Source organism: Coregonus clupeaformis, chromosome 16 (assembly GCF_020615455.1).
Source record: "Coregonus clupeaformis isolate EN_2021a chromosome 16, ASM2061545v1, whole genome shotgun sequence".
Taxonomy (NCBI): domain Eukaryota; kingdom Metazoa; phylum Chordata; class Actinopteri; order Salmoniformes; family Salmonidae; genus Coregonus; species Coregonus clupeaformis.
The window spans coordinates 21,360,752-21,382,099 of NC_059207.1; the positions used below are offsets into that span (position 1 = coordinate 21,360,752).

General features: G+C 43.7%; 1 protein-coding gene across 1 annotated transcript; it reads left to right on the forward strand.

Annotated features, from left to right (window-relative positions):
• Positions 1–2,141: 2,141 nt before the first annotated feature.
• Positions 2,142–15,989, forward strand: ccl19a.1 (chemokine (C-C motif) ligand 19a, tandem duplicate 1). Its single transcript, XM_041900342.2, has 4 exons — positions 2,142–2,441; positions 9,368–9,491; positions 14,503–14,617; positions 15,210–15,989. The coding sequence occupies exons 1-4, from the start codon at positions 2,375–2,377 to the stop codon at positions 15,246–15,248; spliced, it is 345 nt and encodes a 114-aa protein (XP_041756276.1). The 5' UTR covers positions 2,142–2,374; the 3' UTR covers positions 15,249–15,989.
• Positions 15,990–21,348: the final 5,359 nt, after the last annotated feature.

Here is a 21,348-nt window from a genome sequence, read left to right on the forward strand (position 1 = left end):
CTAGATTTTTTTTCCTCAATTTGTCTGTCATAGTTGACGTGTACCTATGATGAAAATTACAGGCCTCTCTCATCTTTTTAAGTGGGAGAACTTGCCCAATTGGTGGCTGACTAAATACATTTTTTCCCCACTGTATATTTGCGAGAGAAAAAGCATATGGGAGATTGGAAGTGATGCAGATAATTACATTGATGGAAGTTGCAATCTATCTGAAATACTAAAGCTGATCTACCCCCTAAAAAAATTATAAAAATAAAAATAATAAATAAAATAAAATAAAAGTCCAGTGTAGTTCTTTGAGAGCCGTCATGGTATCGGCTGTGATGATCAAAGTGAATTATCTCGGGAGGTACTGTGGTCGGCATTTGATTGTGAGGGTATTCTAGGTCGGGTGAATAAAAGGACTTAAGTTCCTGCACGTTACCACAATGGAGTCGTGATCTGATTTGCCGAAGGCAGGGCGGGGGAGGGCCTTGTAGCCATCCCAGAAGGGTTAGTAACAATGGTTGAGAGTTTTTGATGTGTGAGTACTATGTTATCACAATCATACCATGAGTAGTTAATCATGAAACAAGCTCCTCCGGCTTTTTTCTTCCCGGAGAGTTCTTTATTCATATCTGTGCGATGTACAGTAATCCCTCGCATGGCAAGGGTACGTTCGAAAATGACCCGCGATAAGTGAAATCCGCGAAATAGGAAAACTTTTTTTTTTTTACAATTAGCAACTATTACATGTATACAAATACAGTGACTCACGTGTAGGCCGTTTCACTGCTCTTCAGACTGGGCCGCTGCATCCTGACTGCGCTCTGCAGTGTTCTCTTCTTCTGGCCCGCGGTGCAGGTGTGTTTGTTCGGAGAAGAACATAGTGATAGGCAGCTGTTGTCGCTCTTTTTCTTCTTTGCAAAAAGATCCTTGTACACCGGACATGCCACCATCGATTACGTTGAGAACTGTAACTAACGGCTCATCAAAGGGTCCCATTCACTCGCTACTCGCTTAAGTTCAGTGGCCATTCGCACCATGGTTTGCTAAGCGACCAAGGTAGTCCTTCCTCCTCATCTCTCGTGTCCTCTTCTCCCTCTTCTCTTTCATCGCCGCTTTGTGGCTTTGTCATTTCTGCCAGCTCTGCATCGGTCAGCGGCTGTGCGTCTCCATCAATCAGGGCGTTTATGTCATCCCGACTCATGTCATTAAAGCTCGTCTCCTCCAATCTGTTTAGCCAGATTCACAGCTGTTTCTACGGCAGAGTTTTTAGCGAATCAGAATGCAGAGCACAATGCACCAAAAAAAAAAAAATGCATTATGAAAATCCGCGAAATAGCGAATCCGCGATAAGTGAACCGCGAAGTGGCGAGGGATCACTGTACTGTGAACCCAGCTGGCTGTATGGACGGGGACAATATATCCGGAGAGAGCCATGATTCCGTGAAACAGAGTATGTTACAGTCCCTGATGTCTCTCTGGAAGGTGATCCTCGCCCTGAGCTCGTCTATTTTATTGTCCAGGGACTGAACGTTAGCGAGTAATATACTCAGAAGCGGTGTATGGTGTGCACGCCTCCTGAGCCAGACTAAAAGTCCACTCCGAATACCTCTTCTCTGCCGGCGGCGTCTTGGAGCAGCCTCTGGGATAAGTTCAATTGCCTTGGGGGGTATGAACAAAGGATCCAATTTAGGAAAGTTGTATTTCTGGTCGAAATGCTGGTGAGTTACCGCCGCTCTGACATCCAAAAGTTATTTCTGGCTGTATGTAATAATGCAAAAACCATTCTGGGCTAATGATGTGAGAAATAACACACAAAAAAACAAAATACTGCAAAGTTGCTTAGGTGCTAGAAACAGAGCGGCCATGTCTGCTCAGTTAGTTGACTGACAGTTTGAGCATCTACAGATCCTCTTTAGGACACAAGCTAAAAAAAAGTGGTATTCAGTCTGGAAGAAACAATATTAAGGAAGGTCTCAAACCCACGCACGCACACACGCACACACACACACACACACACACACACACACACACACACACACACACACACGATATATGGGTTGATGAATGTCCAGTAGGAGGGGCAGTCTGAGGTTTACCAAAACACCAATTGGAGTATGTGTGACTAAAAGTGAAACTGGATAGAGCCTATAAAGACAGGGAGGTCTTATCACAAAGCAGAGCTAAAAGCAGGCTAAGAACCATCACACACCAGGGGAAGACAGACGGAGGAAATCCTTACATAACAGACAGACAAAAACATCAAAAACAGACTTCACACACTTCTCTTCTCTAGAAGCCATCCTCACTCACGCACACTTATCTTCAGACACACAGCGTTAGTCCAGTCCAGACCCCTCAGTACAGCTCAGGTTATCAGTGACCAGTCATGATGTTTACCTTGGGCATGGCTAAGATCCTCTTCTGTGTATTGTTCCTCTACAGCTGCTGCCAAGGTAAGTCCTCTCAGTTACTGGACGGCTTGGTTACTTAATCATCATGATGGGATGTAGATATGTCTTTATTAGGGGGTTTATTACTGTACAACAAGATACACAGATACACACGAGGCATGCACTCACACAGGCAGACAGACAGACAGACAGACAGACAGGCAGGCAGGCAGGCAGACAGACAGACAGACAGACAGACAGACAGACAGACAGACAGACAGACAGACAGACAGACAGACAGACAGACAGACAGACAGACAGACACACACATATTGTAAAAAAAAAAATCTAGTAGATTCAATTAATTATTATTTAGTAACTGGTTCCAGCCTTTTTTAGTTTACTCAACTTTTCGGTCAAAGTGTTACCTGAACTTAACATTTTTAGTTGGCCCAAACTTAGCTTCAAAACTTGGTCAACTTAGCCAAAAAGTAGGTTAGGGACATTCAAATAGTGCTTTTAACATACAACGTTTTCAGATTACATATTCGACACACGTTGACTTTGTGCATGTTCATTTATAGTAGTGGTCACCAACCTTTTCTGAGTCAAGATTACTTTCGCAGTCAAAAAGCAAGCCGAGCTCTACCGCTTTTTTACATTGACCTAATAAAAACAGTTCTGTAAGAATGAGGTTTGTACAGTATGCCTAACACATTACCACAGCATATTGACCATATGCCTGTCCTGCCAATATTGTTCTTCTCAGACCATATTATATTTCAATACTCGAGCTTTGACAACAAAATAGATCTGTTGGTGTAGCACTTGCGAGGCGCAGCTGACATCACATAAGCAGTCCATACATTGGACTGATGGTACCTGGTGCTTTCAATGCCGCATTCAAAACAACTGGGAACTTGGAAATCTCCAACTTATGACTTCAGTGCGTTCAAGACAACTGAGAACTCTGAAAAAACGAATTCCTACTGGGAAAAATGTTTTGAATGGTCATCCAACTCGGAATTCCATGTCGGGAACGCGGATAAGTCTGAGATTTCCGAGTTATTTTGAACACCGCATTAGTGGCAGCGGAGGGAAGGAGAGAGCAGCAGAGGGTCCACGTCCGCCTCTCACGGCCCCTGCTCTCTCCTTCCTTTCCTCTGGTGAGACTGAGCAGAGAGAGGGGACACAATCTTCCACCTGGTGGCGAAACTCGAATCGCTCTGCATCTGCCTCATGCACAAATTCATGTTGTTCCTATGACCAGAGAAAGTGAAATATTCCTTGATATTAAAATAGACACGACGAGCTGCTAATAATAATAAAAACGCAGGGTATCGATACACTACTCATTCATTGCTGCTGCAGCGCAACGGGAAGTAGAGAGAAGCACGTTTTATGTTTTGTAATAGTGTTGAATAAAAACAGTGACAGAGCTGAATAAACACTTAGACATGAACTCACTCATAAAAACAGCAGATCATTGCTGTATTATTTGACAGTCTCTCTCTGGTCATGGTTTAAAAAGTTAGGAAATCTCACGTAGGCTAGTATCAAACTTTGCTATGGCCGGGGTCGTGGAAGCAGTATGCACGGTTATATGAGCTATCTGATTGGCCAGTGCAGTAGATATCCCGGTCCTCTAGGTAGGCGGAGTTTGTCTTTTCAGACAAATGAAATGGTTTAAAATGGGAACAGTTTGCCTACCTGCGCTGGGCTTCTGAATCAAGTACACCTACAGCCAACAGTACAACACAAATATTTTTAAAAAGGAGCACAAGTCTTTATTGTTGGATTTCTACAGAAATGTTTGGTGATCGACTGGGAATGCCTTGTCAATGACCACTGATTTATACAGTAATTATTATTCAACATGTTCTGAGATTCGAATTCACAACCTCCTGGTTCACAGCAGTCCTATATTCCTGCTACGCCACCATGCCTGTCTCGATGACTGACTTCACCTGTATTCCTAAAGTTTGCCCTTCAAAGCAAATCTAAGCTTAAAATAAATACTGTAAATAAATTATTATTATTATTTTATTCATCATAGTGATTAAGGAGTAACATTAAAACAGAAAACCCCTAAAATAAGTAAATCAGTAAATGAAATCCATTGTCAGTTTATTTTATAACTGGCGCAGACATGGTGGTGTAGCAGGACGATTGGAATGCTGCAAACCAAGAGGTTGTGAGTTCAAATCCCAGGAAACTACATGTTGAATAGTAATTTCTGTATAAATGAAAGTTTCAGTAGACTAGAAAAGGCTGTGGATCCAGTTACTAAATAATAATTAATTGAATCAACTAGATGTTTTTTTTTACAGTGCAGGCACACACACACACACACACACACACACACACACACACACACACACACACACACACACACACACACACACACACACACACACACACACACACACACACATACACAAACACACTAGAATATACTTTGTCATCAGGTGAGCTCCCGGAATAGTCAACTCATGTTATCACCTCTCCCACCAGGAAACTAAATGTTGGCACTCAGTGAATAGAATTCTGTTAACAGAAGGAAGGAGTGTTTGTGTGTGTGTGTGTGCGTGCGTGCAAACATGCGTGTGTGTGTGCGCGTGTGATCAAACTATTACCTAACAGTGCACAGTGCCATAGAGTTTGACCCTCTATTGTCTGCAGTGTAGTAAAGTTACAGGGGAATCCCCAGCCAGATAAAAGAGACAGCATGCATCATTAACTATAGTGTCAAATCAACATCTCTCTCTCCCCCTCTCTTTAGCTCGCTCTCTCTCTTAATCTCTCTCTCTCCCCCTCCACTTTCTGTCTTTGTCCACATCTTTCTCATCTCTCTCTCCCTCTCTTTCTCTCTCCCTCTCTTTCTCTCTCCCTCTCTTTCTCTCTCCCTCTCTTTCTCTCTCCCTCTCTTTCTCTCTCCCTCTCTTTGTTCATGTTTGCTCTGCTACAGCCGCAATAGTGCGTTGGACTGATAAAACATTGGACGTGGTCCATGACCCTGCTTCCCACAACTAAAACTACATAAATCCTGAGAAACTCTAAGCCATGCCTAAACAGAGACTCACGGTGAAGGGAGTATTACATTTCAGATCTTACACAACTTAAAACCGTTATACCATATTTCCATTTTGAGAAAAAAGGGGACACTCAATCAATCCCACAAAGACAAAACATTGGCAAATCTCTGTAATATGTGATATGATGTAATATGGCCTGTTCCCCTCAGGTTCTCTCCTTCCTTTCCCCGTTTCCTGTTTCTTTCTCTTTTTCACACATCGTTATTTTGCTCCCGTCTCTTTCTGTCGCTCTCTCGTCTCATTTTCAACGGTCGCACAAAGTTAAACAATAGTTATTTTCTCACTTTTGGGTGAGAAAAGTGTTCAGTGAAGCCAGTTTGGATTTGGCTTCACACCAATCACAGCCAAAAGTCATGTACACAAACAAACAACAATTTGAATTGTTGCATCTCGTTGTGTCATTGACCTCTGGTGGTTAGCTAGCTAGCTAAAACCGTCCCTTTCCTAAATTAGCCATTGATGGCGATAGGGGTTTGGCTGTGGTTTTACTTAATTCTCCATACTGGCCAATGATTATAACGGCGATTCTGATCCAAACATAAATGTATACATTGTGCCCCTGGTCTAAGTTCAATATTTAGCTAGATGTAGTAGGCTATATGTTTTTTTTGGTTATTGCCATGCTGGAATACCCATCCACGACCCATTTTCAATGCCCTGGCTGAGGGAAGGAGGTTCTCACACAAGATTTGACGGTACATGGCCCCGTCCATCGTCCCTTTGATGCGGTGAAGTTGTCCTGTCCCCTTAGCATAAAAACACACCCAAAGCATAATGTTTCCACCACCATGTTTGATGGTGGGGATGGTGTTCTTGGGGTCATAGGCAGCATTCCTCCTCCTCCAAACACGGCGAGTTGAGTTGATGCCAAAGAGCTCGATTTTGGTCTCATCTGACCACAACACTTTCACCCAGTTCTGCTCTGAATCATTCAGATGTTCATTGGCAAACTTCAGATGGGCCTGTATATGTGCTTTCTTGAGCAGGGGGATCTTGCGGGCGCTGCAGGATTTCAGTCCTTCACGGCGGAGTGTGTTACCAATTGTTTTCTTGGTGACTATGGTCCCAGCTGCCTTGAGATCATTGACAAGATCCTCCCGTGTAGTTCTGGGCTGATTCCTCACCGTTCTCATGATCATTGCACCTCCACGAGGTGAGATCTTGCATGGAGCCCCAGGCCGAGGGAGATTGACAGTTCTTTTGTGTTTCTTCCATTTGCGAATAATCGCACCAACTGTTGTCACCTTCTCACCAAGCTGCTTGGCGATGGACTTGTAGGCCATTCCAGCCTTGTGTAGGTCTACAATCTTGTCCCTGACATCCTTGGAGAGCTCTTTGGTCTTAGCCATGGTAGAGAGTTTGGAATCTGATTGACTGATTGCTTCTGTGGACAGGTGTCTTTTATACAGGTAACAAGTTGAGATTAGGAGCACTCCCTTTAAGAGTGTGCTCCTAATCTCAGCTCGTTACCTGTATAAAAGACACCTGGGAGCCAGAAATCTTTCTGATTGAGAGGGTCAAATAATTAAAATGCAAATCAATTTATAACATTTTTGACATGCGTTTTTCTTGATTTTTATTGTTGTTATTCTGTCTCTCACTGTTCAAATAAACCTACCATTAAAATTATAGACTGATCATTTCTTTGTCAGTGGGCAAACGTACAAAATCAGCAGGGGATCAAATGCTTTTTTCCCTCACTGTATATGTAATATGGTTTTTTCCCCCGGCGTCCTTAATGATTTTACACCACTACTCAGTTTCTTTGTTAACCGCCCAACACAGAATAGCCGCATGTGTGCACTCCCTTGGAAATCGTTTGGGGAAAATATCCTTTCTATTTTATTCAGCTATGTTCAATTGTATTCTTCTTACTATAAAATCATATAAAATAATGCCACAGAATTTTAAGCAAATCTCGTCTGCTAAATGAACTAGTGTAGCCCACAGCCATATGACATAGCCAGATCAGGGCCTAACATAAGGACAACTCAGAGTATGCTATTCTGTTCTTCTGAAATAGACTACATTTTCTTCATATCGTGTTTCTTTAGTCCTGTCTAAAATAAATAATGGATGTGTTGTGAATGTGTAGGCTATATTACATTGATTTACTAGACTTTGTCATCTCCTGTCTGGATTACTGCAACTCGCTGTTGGCTGGGCTCCCTGCCTGTGCCATTAAACCCCTACAACTTATCCAGAACGCTGCAGCCCGTCTGGTGTTCAACCTTCCGAAGTTCTCTCACGTCACCCCGCTCCTCCGCACACTCCACTGGCTTCCAGTTGAAGCTCGCATCTGCTACAAGACCATGGTGCTTGCCTACGGAGCTGTGAGGGGAACGGCACCTCCGTAACCTTCAGGCTCTGATCAGTCCCTACACCCAAACGAGGGCATTGCGTTCATCCACATCTGGCCTGCTGGCCCCCCTACCTTTGCGGAAGCACAGTTCCCGCTCAGCCCAGTCAAAACTGTTCGCTGCTCTGGCACCCCAATGGTGGAACAAGCTCCCTCACGACGCTAGGACAGCGGAGTCACTCACCACCTTCCGGAGACACTTGAAACCCCACCTCTTTAAGGAATACCTGGGATAGGATAAAGTAATCCTTCTACCAGCCCCTTAACCCCCCACCCCCAAAAAAAAATCCCACTGGCTATAAGGTGAATGGACCAATTTGTAAGTCGCTCTGGATAAGAGCGTCTGCTAAATGACGTAAATGTAATATGTAGACGTTCCAAAGGTCCGCATAAGTGGCAGGAGATGCTAAACGTGTTTATGTTAACTAACGGTCAATTACCGTGAGACCGGCAGTTATTTGCACGACAATCACAGGCTGATAAATTGTCGTGACCGCCACAGCCCTTGGTATGAACACCAAAACATTCAATGTTGTGAGAGGATACCTCCTTCACTGTTTCACCAACCAAAAGGTATTACGGTTACCATTTCACACCAGAGCGTTCACCATACTTGGACCATCACAGAGAAGTGGTAGATGTGTGTTGATATAATCTGGTAAGGGGTCATATGTTAGGAATGATGATTGAATAATGTCCTGGATGTACATTTGGCCAGGGCATCAGGGTTTCAAAGGTGGGTCAAGACACATCATGAAAACCTAATTCTGTTCCTTGGACAGAGCACCAATGCATCAAACCCAAAAGTGAGAAAATAACTATTGTTCAACTGTGCAACTATTGAAAATATGGTTGCATGATGATACATAATGGTTCAATATTATCATTTATAAATGGTTAATAACCGGAGGTAAATATTGGCTCACTAATTGGCAAACACTGACCAGTTATCATTTTTTTACATTTACATTTCAGTCATTTAGCAGACGCTCTTATCCAGAGCGACTTACAGTTAGTGAGTGCATACATAATTTTTTCATACTGGCCCCCCCGTGGGAATCGAACCCACAACCCTGGCGTTGCAAACGCCATGCTCTACCAACTGAGCTACATCCCTGCCGGCCATTCCCTCCCCTACCCTGGACAACGCTGGGCAAATTGTGCGCCGCCCCATTGGTCTCCCGGTTGCGGCCGTCTACAGCAGAGCCTGGATTCGAACCAGGATCTCTAGTGGCACAACTAGCACTGCGATGCAGTGCCTTAGACCACTGCGCCACTCGGGAGGATATTGCACCAATTTTACCAATACGATATATAACCATTTATTAATGGTTGATAATACATTTACAAATGATTAAATAATAGTTAATAACGCAATTATAACCCCTTCATAAACCTTTTACAAATGAAACCTTATTGTAAAGTGTTGCCCATTATTTGTTGTTGAGGCAATTATCTGCTGACTGTTTAATTGTTTTAAACTTTTATTTTGACAGTTCAATGTTTTTTAAAATTCTCTTTCTCTCCTCTCTCAGTGACTCAGGGCCAGATGGTGATGGACTGCTGTCTGGTTGTCAGTCAAAAAGAGATCCCTAGACGCATTGTCATGGGTTACCAGTCTCAGGTCAGAGGTCAAGGCTGCTCCATCAACGCTGTGGTGTAAGTGAACAACTTGTTTTCATTGGTTTGTATTTACAAGGACCACCCCCTGTAGAGTTGAGAGGATTGTATAGGTTATAAGAAATATGGTGAACTCTCCACATGCCTTTATAAGAAAGCAAGGCTGTTATTATACTGAACTAAAACATAAACACAACATGCAACAATTTCAAAAGGTTTTACTGAGTTACAGTTCATAGAAGGAAATCAGTCAATTGAAATAAATTCATTAGGCCCTAATCTATGCATTTCACATGACTGGGGACTGGCAGAAGACGTCAGTCCGCTAATATAGGACTAGTAAAGGCCCAGTGAACTACTTTTGGGAAAACATTTAAAACTTGAGTCTGAAAATTATCTGTACAAAACAGTTAATCTGATAATACTTATGGAATAAAAAAATACTTGCTTTCTAGGTTCTTGAAATACTTTGCAAATTGAAATTATTTTTGTGTGAAAACTGAAATGGTCTATTCATTCCATTTTAGTAGACACTCTTATCCAGAGCAACGTACAGTAGTGAGTGGATACATTTTCATACTGGTCCCCCGTAGGAACCGAACCCACAACCGTAGCATTGCAAGCGCCACGCTCACTCTACCAACTGAGCTACATCGTCACAAACCACCTGATGTCTCGATGTACTCAATTACTGTATTGTGCATTGTTTTTCTTCATGGTGATGGAAAGTCTACAGGTACAAACCTAGATGACTAGCCTATGTACAATACAGTAATGTAGATTTACATTAAGTGGTTTGTAAGCAGTGGCGGTCGTTGCCGTTTAAGATGAGGGAGGACCATTTTTTTCATGAGCATGGCCTTATTTCTATTACAGCATATTGGATGACTCTCCTTCATTTTCCATTCACCCAGTTCAATGTAACAGTGATAGGTTTAGGCTACTACATGATACTCAAATTTTCCCTATACCCATCATGAGGTTGCTACAACCTAGCCTACGAATGAAAGTTGCACACAGGTCGGGAGAAAAATTTGAGGTGACAGACAGTGACACATGGACTGACGGTGACATTCAATACCGCCTTGCACACTCTTGCCTGCATCTAGCTGATATAGGGTGTAATCATTAGTCCAACAGTTGCAAACGGGAGTTTCTATTGGACAAATTCAGGTATGTTTAAACACAGTTCACTTTCATAGCAGCCACGTTGTATTCCTTCTCGCATCTACACGCTCTTCTCCTCTCACCTTTTCCCTTCGCTTGTGGACTTCAATGCACAACACATCAGCTGTGTGTGACCAAGAGAAAAAACCTTTCCAAGCCAAACCATATTATAACCGCTGCACACAGCCTACATCGTTGTCACCATATTAGCTAAAGTAACGTCATAGTCAGCATAGCTAATAGAACAAATTCATTAGTAAACCCGCTACAATCATGCAGTAACGTTACAGTGTGCAGTCAGTAAGCAATTTGGCACTTACACCGACCGGCTGCGGTGACAATAAATTAGTAAAACCAAAAGTTTCCCTTGACTTGGAAGAGTTCCATTGTTGTGTTGGATAGGCATAGCCAGCAAGCTAACATAGCATCCCTCTGTTTGAGCCAGGTGTTTCAGTAGTCTAAACTAGCTAGCTGCATTTGCTAGCTAAGTAAGTGAAACTGAAAGTTTAATTAAAAAAAAAGATAATCTCTCTCTCTCTCTCTCTCTCTCTCTCTCTTGCTTCTCCTTCATTTTGGAAGAAATTAATTTGTTCAAAACTGTTAAACTATTGTCTTTCTCTCTGTTCGTGTCAACTACTCACCACATTTTATGCAGTACAGTGCTAGCTAGCTGTAGCTTATGATTTCAGTACTAGATTAATTATTTGTTCCTTTGATTGGGTGGACAACATGTCAGTTCATGCTGCAAGAGCTTTGATAGGTTGGAAGACATTCTCCAGAAGTTGCCATAATTACTGTGTAAGTCTATGGAAGGGGGTGAGAACCATGAGCCTCCCAGGTTTTGTATTGAAGTCAATGTACCCAGAGGAGGACGGAAGCTAGGTGTCCTCCGGCTACACCATGGGGCTACCCTACAGAGTGCTCCTGAGGCTACTGTAGACTTTAATTGCAAAATAGTGTGTTTTAATCAATTATTTGGTCAAATGTGATTATATTTAGTATAGTTTTATCTAAAAAGGATAACGTTTTTAATGTTTTACAATTTTTATTTTTATGAAATTCACTGAGGAGGAGCTCAAATGCATTAAGAAGAAAGAAATTCCACAAATTAACTTTTAACAAGGCACACCTGTTAATTGAAATGCATTCCAGGTGACTACCTTATGAAGCTGGTTGAGAGAATGCCAAGAGTATGCAAAGCTGTCATCAAGGCAAAGGGTGGCTACTTTGAAGAATATAAAATATAAAATATATATTGATTTGTTTAAACCTTTTTTGGTTACTACATGATTCCATATGTGTTATTTCATTGTTTTGATGTCTTCACTATTATTATACAATATAGAAAATAGTAAAAATAAAGAACAACCCTTGAATGAGTAGGCGTGTCCAAACCTTTGACTGGTACTGTACATTTTTCTAAAAATGATATACGTTTTAAATTCTGATTTTTCAGGGGGTGCTGCAGCACTTTCAGCACCCCTACTTCCCACGGCTATGCCAGTAGCAGGAGTTTGATCACAGCATATGCCTTACTCTCTGTCCCTCCCTGTAACCTCTCTCCCCATCTCATTCCTTACTCTCTGTCCCTCCCTGTAACCTCTCTCCCCAATCTCATTCCTTACTCTCTGTCCCTCCCTGTAACCTCTCTCCTCATCTCATTCCTTACTCTCTGTCCCTCCCTGTAACCTCTCTCCCCATCTCATTCCTTACTCTCTGTCCCTCCCTGTAACCTCTCTCCCCATCTCATTCCTTACTCTCTGTCCCTCCCTGTAACCTCTCTCCCCAATCTCATTCCTTACTCTCTGTCCCTCCCTGTAACCTGTCTCCCTTCTCATTCCTTACTCTCTGTCCCTCCCTGTAACCTCTCTCCCCATCTCATTCCTTACTCTCTGTCCCTCCCTGTAACCTGTCTCCCTTCTCATTCCTTACTCTCTGTCCCTCCCTGTAACCTCTCTCCCCATCTCATTCCTTACTCTCTGTCCCTCCCTGTAACCTGTCTCCCTTCTCATTCCTTACTCTCTGTCCCTCCCTGTAACCTCTCTCCCCAATCTCATTCCTTACTCTCTGTCCCTCCCTGTAACCTCTCTCCCCATCTCATTCCTTACTCTCTGTCCCTCCCTGTAACCTCTCTCCCCCTCTCATTCCTTACTCTCTGTCCCTCCCTGTAACCTCTCTCCCCATCTCATTCCTTACTCTCTGTCCCTCCCTGTAACCTCTCTCCCCATCTCATTCCTTACTCTCTGTCCCCTCCCTGTAACCTCTCTCCCCATCTCATTCCTTACTCTCTGTCCCTCCCTGTAACCTCTCTCCCCAATCTCATTCCTTACTCTCTGTCCCTCCCTGTAACCTCTCTCCCCATCTCATTCCTTACTCTCTGTCCCTCCCTGTAACCTCTCTCCCCATCTCATTCCTTACTCTCTGTCCCTCCCTGTAACCTCTCTCCCCATCTCATTCCTTACTCTCTGTCCCTCCCTGTAACCTCTCTCCCCATCTCATTCCTTACTCTCTGTCCCTCCCTGCAACCTCTCTCCCCATCTCATTCCTTACTCTCTGTCCCTCCCTGTAACCTCTCTCCCCCATCTCATTCCTTACTCTCTGTCCCTCCCTGTAACCTCTCTCCCCCTCTCATTCCTTACTCTCTGTCCCTCCCTGTAACCTCTCTCCCCATCTCATTCCTTACTCTCTGTCCCTCCCCGTAACCTCTCTCCCCATCTCATTCCTTACTCTCTGTCCCTCCCTGTAACCTCTCTCCCCATCTCATTCCTTACTCTCTGTCCCTCCCTGTAACCTCTCTCCCCAATCTCATTCCTTACTCTCTGTCCCTCCCTGAAACCTCTCTCCCCTCTCATTCCTTACTCCCTGTCCCTCCCTGTAACCTCTCTCCCCAATCTCATTCCTTACTCTCTGTCCCTCCCTGTAACCTCTCTCCCCATCTCATTCCTTACTCTCTGTCCCTCCCTGTAACCTCTCTCCCCTCTCATTCCTTACTCCCTGTCCCTCCCTGTAACCTCTCTCCCCAATCTCATTCCTTACTCTCTGTCCCTCCCTGTAACCTCTCTCCCCATCTCATTCCTTACTCTCTGTCCCTCCCCGTAACCTCTCTCCCCATCTCATTCCTTACTCTCTGTCCCTCCCTGTAACCTCTCTCCCCATCTCATTCCTTACTCTCTGTCCCTCCCCGTAACCTCTCTCCCCATCTCATTCCTTACTCTCTGTCCCTCCCTGTAACCTCTCTCCCCATCTCATTCCTTACTCTCTGTCCCTCCCTGTAACCTCTCTCCCCCATCTCATTCCTTACTCTCTGTCCCTCCCTGTAACCTCTCTCCCCATCTCATTCCTTACTCTCTGTCCCTCCCTGTAACCTCTCTCCCCATCTCATTCCTTACTCTCTGTCCCTCCCTGTAACCTCTCTCCCCATCTCATTCCTTACTCTCTGTCCCTCCCTGTAACCTCTCTCCCCAATCTCATTCCTTACTCTCTGTCCCTCCCTGTAACCTCTCTCCCCATCTCATTCCTTACTCTCTGTCCCTCCCTGTAACCTCTCTCCCCATCTCATTCCTTACTCTCTGTCCCTCCCTGTAACCTCTCTCCCCAATCTCATTCCTTACTCTCTGTCCCTCCCTGTAACCTCTCTCCCCATCTCATTCCTTACTCTCTGTCCCTCCCTGTAACCTCTCTCCCCAATCTCATTCCTTACTCTCTGTCCCTCCCTGTAACCTCTCTCCCCAATCTCATTCCTTACTCTCTGTCCCTCCCTGTAACCTCTCTCCCCATCTCATTCCTTACTCTCTGTCCCTCCCTGTAACCTCTCTCCCCAATCTCATTCCTTACTCTCTGTCCCTCCCTGTAACCTCTCTCCCCATCTCATTCTTTACTGCAGCTTCACTACCAAGAGGGGACTCAAGCTGTGTGCTCCCACTGATCCCACCTGGGTTACAGACCTGATGAAACACATGGACCGCCTCATCAATAAGTGCCAAGAAACAAACTTCAAGGTACCATCCTTAATGTACAAGCAATGTGCATGTAGATGACATAGATTACAGTATATAGTAGATATAGTACTGTGTAGATTACATGCTGAGTTAGTCCCGAGTTATGATTTGGTGGTTAAGCAGGTGGCTTAGTGGTTAAGAGCGTTGTGCCAGTAACCGAAAGGTCGCTGGTTCTAATCCCCGAGCCAACTAGGTGAAAAATCTGTGCCCTTGAGCAAGGCACTTAACCCTAATTGCTCTGGATAAGAGCGTCTACTAAATTGTAAATGTGGTTGGCTTAATCTGTAGTAGATATAGTACTGTGTAGGTTAGTCTGAGTTATGATTTGGTGGTTAAGAGCATTGTGCCGTGTAAATGTGGTTGGCTTTAATCTCTCGCAAATCTTTCACATGTTTTTAGCTGCAACCATTGAACCATTGAACCAATGATGTTGAGTGTTGAGTCCCAGAAAAAAAAACGTTTAAAAAAAAAAACCTATGTGATTCAGCTGTTACTAAAACCACTAAAGTCTGGAATTCAAGAGAAGTTCAGTTCAGTTTCCCTAAACTTACTTTAGCTGCTGACCTAACTCTGTGTGTCTGTGTGGTTGCAGGCTAAACACTGTAAGAAGCTGAAGCCTAAGAGTTCCTAAGGTCCCCTGCTGGAACCCCTCACCACCATCCCCACCCGCCTCTCCCGGTCCAAAGAACAGTGACAGAGCCTGAGAAGAACCTTCCAAGTGGGTGAAGAACAGGGTGGGAGAAGTTAAAAAAAAAAAAAAAAATGTCTAAAGTGATTCCTCCTACCACTAATGCACTTTTTCAGTTTCCTTCCGTCTTGAGTCTTTAGTTAATCCAATAGACCGCCTTGCTTAAGCTACCATGTTGTTTCTCAGTGGCACTTTCATGTAACAGACATTTCTTTTTTTATATGTGACAAAATATTGAATGATAATATTCCAAAAAGAGTAGACTAGCTTTGACCTCACATCTGGACTGACCCTTAAATAGATTGGAAGAGAAACAAAATGGCAGAAGTTGAAATGACTTTAAGGTCATCAAATACAGTTTTATTTGTCACATGCTTCGTGAACAACAGGTGTAGACTAACAGTGAAATGCTTACTTACACGACCTGTTCCAACAATGCAGGGTTAAAGATAAAAAATATATAAAATCAGAATCAGAAATGAGAAAGAATCAGGGATTAGAGGTCAGGGGTCAAGGTGCTGGCAGATGGTTAGAACACCCATCTCCCTAAAGTGAATCTGTACGTCAATCTCAGATAATTAAATATTTCTTATCATTTGTGAACCTACAATGTGAACCTACTTTGATGAATTTATATATTTTCATGGACCTTTTGTTTTTTCAATAAAGACTTTGTCAAATCAATATTCTGAGTGAACACATTGCTGTATTTCAAACAGAATGAGACACAGACTTTTGAGGACCGTGGTGTATGGGCCGGATTCCCGGACACAGATTAAAGCTCATGGGCCCAAATTGCTAAACAACAAGAAGTATAACTATTCGCCAATAGAGGGCACTAAACACCCAAACTTGTGGCTGTTTAAATACCGCAGTAGATAGGTGTGTGTGATCAGAAGGAAACACAATGAAAAATCTTCAAATGTAGTGTCGTGGAAATTCACCACTAAGGACTCAAATTCAAAGTAAATTAAGCAATCTTTATTATCACTGCCGTAGAGGTTCACAAACTCAATACAAGCTTGATGAAACTCTGAAAAGGGGCATTCCCTTTTCAGTCCCTTTATGCTGCTACACAAACAGGTCATATAAGCATGGTTGGTTCCTGCATGAGACTGACTGATACCACACCAGGCTTCTTACCTTGAAACTGAGATACTCCTTTTGGTTCCCAGAGCATGTTTTGGGCGTACAGCCAAATTGCTTATCAGTGATAGTGTGGATTCCGCCCATGTACAATCAATCAGCCACTCGCATGAACCCAACCAAGACAGGTTATTAGAAAAACAGCATTATGCTAAACATGCGATCTGATACACACAGAGAAAATTTCCAGCACAGTCGTTTTTGTCTTTAATTACCATGGTTTTTACACAGGAAGGTGATTTTCTGTTAAAGGCGCATTACACAACATCTCCACATGCAAAGTCTAAATTCTTTAAGCAACTAAAAGCCTGTCATTAACAGTGCTATTGTAACCTGTAATGCAGCCTCTGCCAAAAGATCTGGACCTTAGAGGGCCAATCCACAGTTAAAACAATAAACAAGGCAACAGTAAACATGTCTTCCCAACGAATGACGCAGTGCCCCCCCCCAATTGAGATATTGTGTGTGACCTTACAAATTTCAGTTATCAAATTTCAGTTATCGTATGTGACCACAGATTATCCATTGTATTGACCAGATACTCAAGTGGCCACTCTAATAATGAAAATAAACGTCTTCAAAAATGGAAGGTAGTTAGCCTGGGTACCAGTCTTTTTAGATAATCCACTCCATGTACTCCATGTCATGTGCCAAAGAAAAAACACCACTTGCAGGAGAAGACAGAATTTGGGCCCAGCTAACCCACTCGCGTCGCCTCTTCCTCTCTGGTTTGACTCAAAAACGTCAGTTAATAATGGGCAATCGGTCTAATTTTAAAAAGGCCGGATCTCAATGGCAAGACGCATCATTCACCTAAGTTTCGTCATGTTTCGGGCCAGTGCTGTCTGAGATTTCGCGTGTGAATAACATACGAACAGACAGACCGACGGACGGACGGAGACCGATCCACAGTCCCCTGCCCAATATCATCATGGGGGACAAAAAGCCGTTACCCGCCTTTGTTTTGGTAAGAAGCTGAGGGGGGACAAGGGGAAGATCTCAACTGCATACTCCTCGCCTCCTCTCTCCTAGCCTCTTTCTCAAAACCCATTGGAGGAAAAATCCAGAGGTCCCTCCCCTTTGACCTTCTCCTCCAATGGGTTTTGAGAAGGAGGCGAGGAGAGAGGACGCGAGGACTATGCAGTTCAGATCAAATCAAATCAAATTTTATTGGCCACATGCGCCGAATACAACAGGTGCAGACATTACAGTGAAATGCTTACTTACAGCCCTTAACCAACAGTGCATTTATTTTTTAATAAAAAAGTAAAATAAAACAACAACAAAAAAGTGTTGAGAAAAAAAGAGCAGAAGTAAAATAAAATAACAGTAGGGAGGCTATATATACAGGGGGGTACCGGTGCAGAGTCAATGTGCGGGGGCACCGGCTAGTTGAGGTAGTTGAAGTAATTTGTACATGTGAGTGACTATGCATAAATAATTAACAGAGTAGCAGCAGCGTAAAAATATGGGGTGGGGGGTGGGGGTGGTGGGGTCAGTGCAAATAGTCCGGGTAGCCATGATTAGCTGTTCAGGAGTCTTATGGCTTGGGGGTAGAAGCTGTTGAGAAGTCTTTTGGAGCTAGACTTGGCACTCCGGTACCGCTTGCCGTGCGGTAGCAGAGAGAACAGTCTATGACTAGGGTGGCTGGAGTCTTTGACAATTTTGAGGGCCTTCCTCTGACACCGCCTGGTATAGAGGTCCTGGATGGCAGGAAGCTTGGCCCCAGTGATGTACTGGGCCGTACGCACTACCCTCTGTAGTGCCTTGTGGTCGGAGGCTGAGCAGTTGCCATACCAGGCGGTGATGCAACCAGTCAGGATGCTCACGAAGGTGCAGCTGTAGAAGTTTTTGAGGATCTGAGGACCCATGCCAAATCTTTTCAGTCTCCTGAGGGGGAATAGGCTTTGTCGTGCCCTCTTCACGACTGTCTTGGTGTGTTTGCTCTCAAACTGTTCCACTACAGCCCCATCGATGAGAATGGGGGCGTGCTCAGTCCTCTTTTTTTTCCTGTAATTCACAATCATCTCCTTTGTCTTGGTCACGTTGAGGGAGAGGTTGTTATCCTGGCACCACAAGGCCAGGTCTCTGACCTCCTCCCTATAGGCTGTCTCATCGTTGTCTGTGATCAGGCCTACCACTGTTGTGTCGTCGGCAAACTAAATGATGGTGTTGGAGTCGTGCCTGGCCATGCAGTCATGGGTGTACAGGAGGGGACTGAGCACGCACCCCTGAGGGGCCCCCGTGTTGAGGATCAGTGTGGCAGATGTGTTGTTACCTACCCTTACCACCTGGGGGCGGCCCGTCAGGAAGTCCAGGATCCAGTTGCAGAGGGAGGTGTTTAGTCCCAGGATCCTTAGCTTAGTGATGAGCTTTGAGGGCACTATGGTGTTGAATGCTGAGCTGTAGTCAATGAATAGCATTCTCACGTAGGTGTTCCTCTTGTCCAGGTGGGAAAGGGCAGTGTGGAGTGCAATAGAGATTGCATCATCTGTGGATCTATTGGGGCGGTATGCAAATTGGAGTGGGTCTAGGGTTCCTGGGATAATGGTGTTGATGTGAGCCATGACCAGCCTTTCAAAGCACTTCATGGCTACAGACATCAGTGCTACGGGTCGGTAGTCATTTAGGCAGGCTATCTTAGTGTCCTTGGGCACGGGGACTATGGTGGTCTGCTTGAAACATGTTGGTATTACAGACTCAGTCAGGGACATGTTGAAAATGTCAGTGAAGACACTTGCCAGTTGGTCAGCACATGCTCGGAGTACACGTCCTGGTAATCCGTCTGGCCCTGCGGCCTTGTGAATGTTGACCTGCTTAAAAGTCATACTCACATTGGCTACGGAGAGCGTGATCACATAGTCATCTGGAACAGCTGGTGCTCTCATGCATGCTTCAGTGTTGCTTGCCTCGAAGCCAGCATAGAAGTGGTTTAGCTCGTCTGGAAGTCTTGTGTCACTGGGCAGCTCGCGGCTGTGCTTCCCTTTGTAGTCTGTAATAGTTTTCAAGCCCTGCCACATCCGACGAGCGTCAGAGACGGTGTAGTACGATTCAATCTTCCCATTGTCCATGTTCCCTCAGCCCCATGTTCCCTCAGCTCCATGTTCCCTCAGCCCTGTGTTCCCTCAGTCTATGTTCCCTCAACCCTACATTCCCTCAGTCATATGTTCCCTGAGTATCCACTGAACCAATTTCAATCAAAATTGGCACAAATGCTTACTGTTTTAAAGGGCAATTTCGCCATGTTTCAAACTCATATTCTTTATCTCCCCATCACAATACCGTGTTTACCACTGGAGGCTGGTGGGAGGAGCTATAGGAGGACTTGCTCATTGTAATGTCTGGAATGGAATTAATGGAATGGAGTCAAACGTGGTTTCCATGTGATCTGTTTGAAACTGTTCCATTTATTCCATTTGTCTATTATTCTTTTCAAACGCATTCAAGCTCTGTCAACCATTTTCAGGTCTTGTCATAGACTTTCAAGCAGATTTAAATAAAAACTGTAACTCAGCCACTCAGGAACATTCACTGTCTTCTTGGTAAGCAACTCCAGTGTAGATTTGGCCTTGTGTTTTAGGTTACTGTCCTGCTGAAAGGTACATTTATCTCCCAGTGTCTGGTGGAAAGCAGACTGAACCAGTTTTTCCTTTAGGATTTGCCGTTCCTTTTTTATCCTGAAAAACTCCCCAGTCCTTAATGATAAAGATAACACGCATACCCATAACATGATGCAGCCACCACAATGTTGGAAAATATGGAGAGTGGTACTCAGTAATGTGTTGAATTGGATTTGCCTCAAATATAACACTTTTTATTCAGGACAAAAAGTGAATTGCTTTGCCACATTTTTTGCTTTATTATTTTAGTGCCTTGTTGCATAGAAGATACATGTTTTGGAATATTTGTATTCTGTACAGGCTTCCTTCTTTTCAGTCTGTCAGTTAGGTTAGTATTGTGGAGTAACTACAATGTTGTGGATCCATCCTCAGTTTTCTCCTATCACAGCCATTACACTCTGTAACTGTTTTAAAGTCACCATTTCTTCTTCTCTGGCAACTGAGTTAGGAAGGACACCTGTATCTTTGTAGTGACTGGGTGCATTGATACACCATCCAAAGTGTAATTAATAACTTCACCATGCTCAAAGGGATATTCAATGTCTGCTTTTTTTTTTTTTTACCATCTACCAATAGGTGCCCTTCTTTGCGAGGCATTGGAAAACATCCCTGGTCTTTGTCGTTGAATCTGTGTTTGAAATTCACTGCTCGACTGAGGCACCTTACAGATAATTGTATGTGTGGGGTACAGAGATGAGGTAGTCATTCAAAAATCATGTTATACACTATTATTGAGTCCATGCAACTTATTATGTGACTTGTTAAGCACATTTTTATTGCTGAACTTATTTAGGCTTGCCATAATAAAGGGATTGAATATTTATTGAATCAAGACATTTCAGCTTTTCATTATTTATTAATTTGTAAAAATGTGGAAAAACATAATTCCACTTTGACATTATGTGGTATTGTGCGTAGGCCAATGACAACAAATCTCAATTTAATCAATTTTAAATTCAGGCTGTAACACAACAACATGTGGAAAAAGTCAAGGGGTGTGAATACTTTCTGAAGCCACTGTATACAGTAGAAGTCGGAAGTTTACATACACTTAGGTTGGAGTCATTGTCACGAATTCTGCCGAGGCTGCTCCTCCTCCTTGCTCGGGCAGGCTTCGGCGTTCGTCGTCCCCGGAGTACTAGCTGCCACCGTTGAATGTTATCGATGTTTGTTTGGTTTTGTCTTCTTTGTACACCTGTTTCCATTTAGTGTTCATTATGTCTCCTATAAGTTTCTCGTTTTGTTTGTAGTTTTTTGTGTGTAATTGTACGCCTGTC

Excerpts from the sequence above, each read along its gene's own strand:
- ccl19a.1 (XM_041900342.2), top strand. The coding sequence starts at position 2,375 with ATGATGTTTACCTTGGGCATGGCTAAGATCCTCTTCTGTGTATTGTTC. Across the intron at positions 2,442-9,367 it reads CCTCTACAGCTGCTGCCAAG|TGACTCAGGGCCAGATGGTG; the intron begins GTAAGTCCTCTC and ends CTCCTCTCTCAG. Across the intron at positions 14,618-15,209 it reads GCCAAGAAACAAACTTCAAG|GCTAAACACTGTAAGAAGCT; the intron begins GTACCATCCTTA and ends GTGTGGTTGCAG.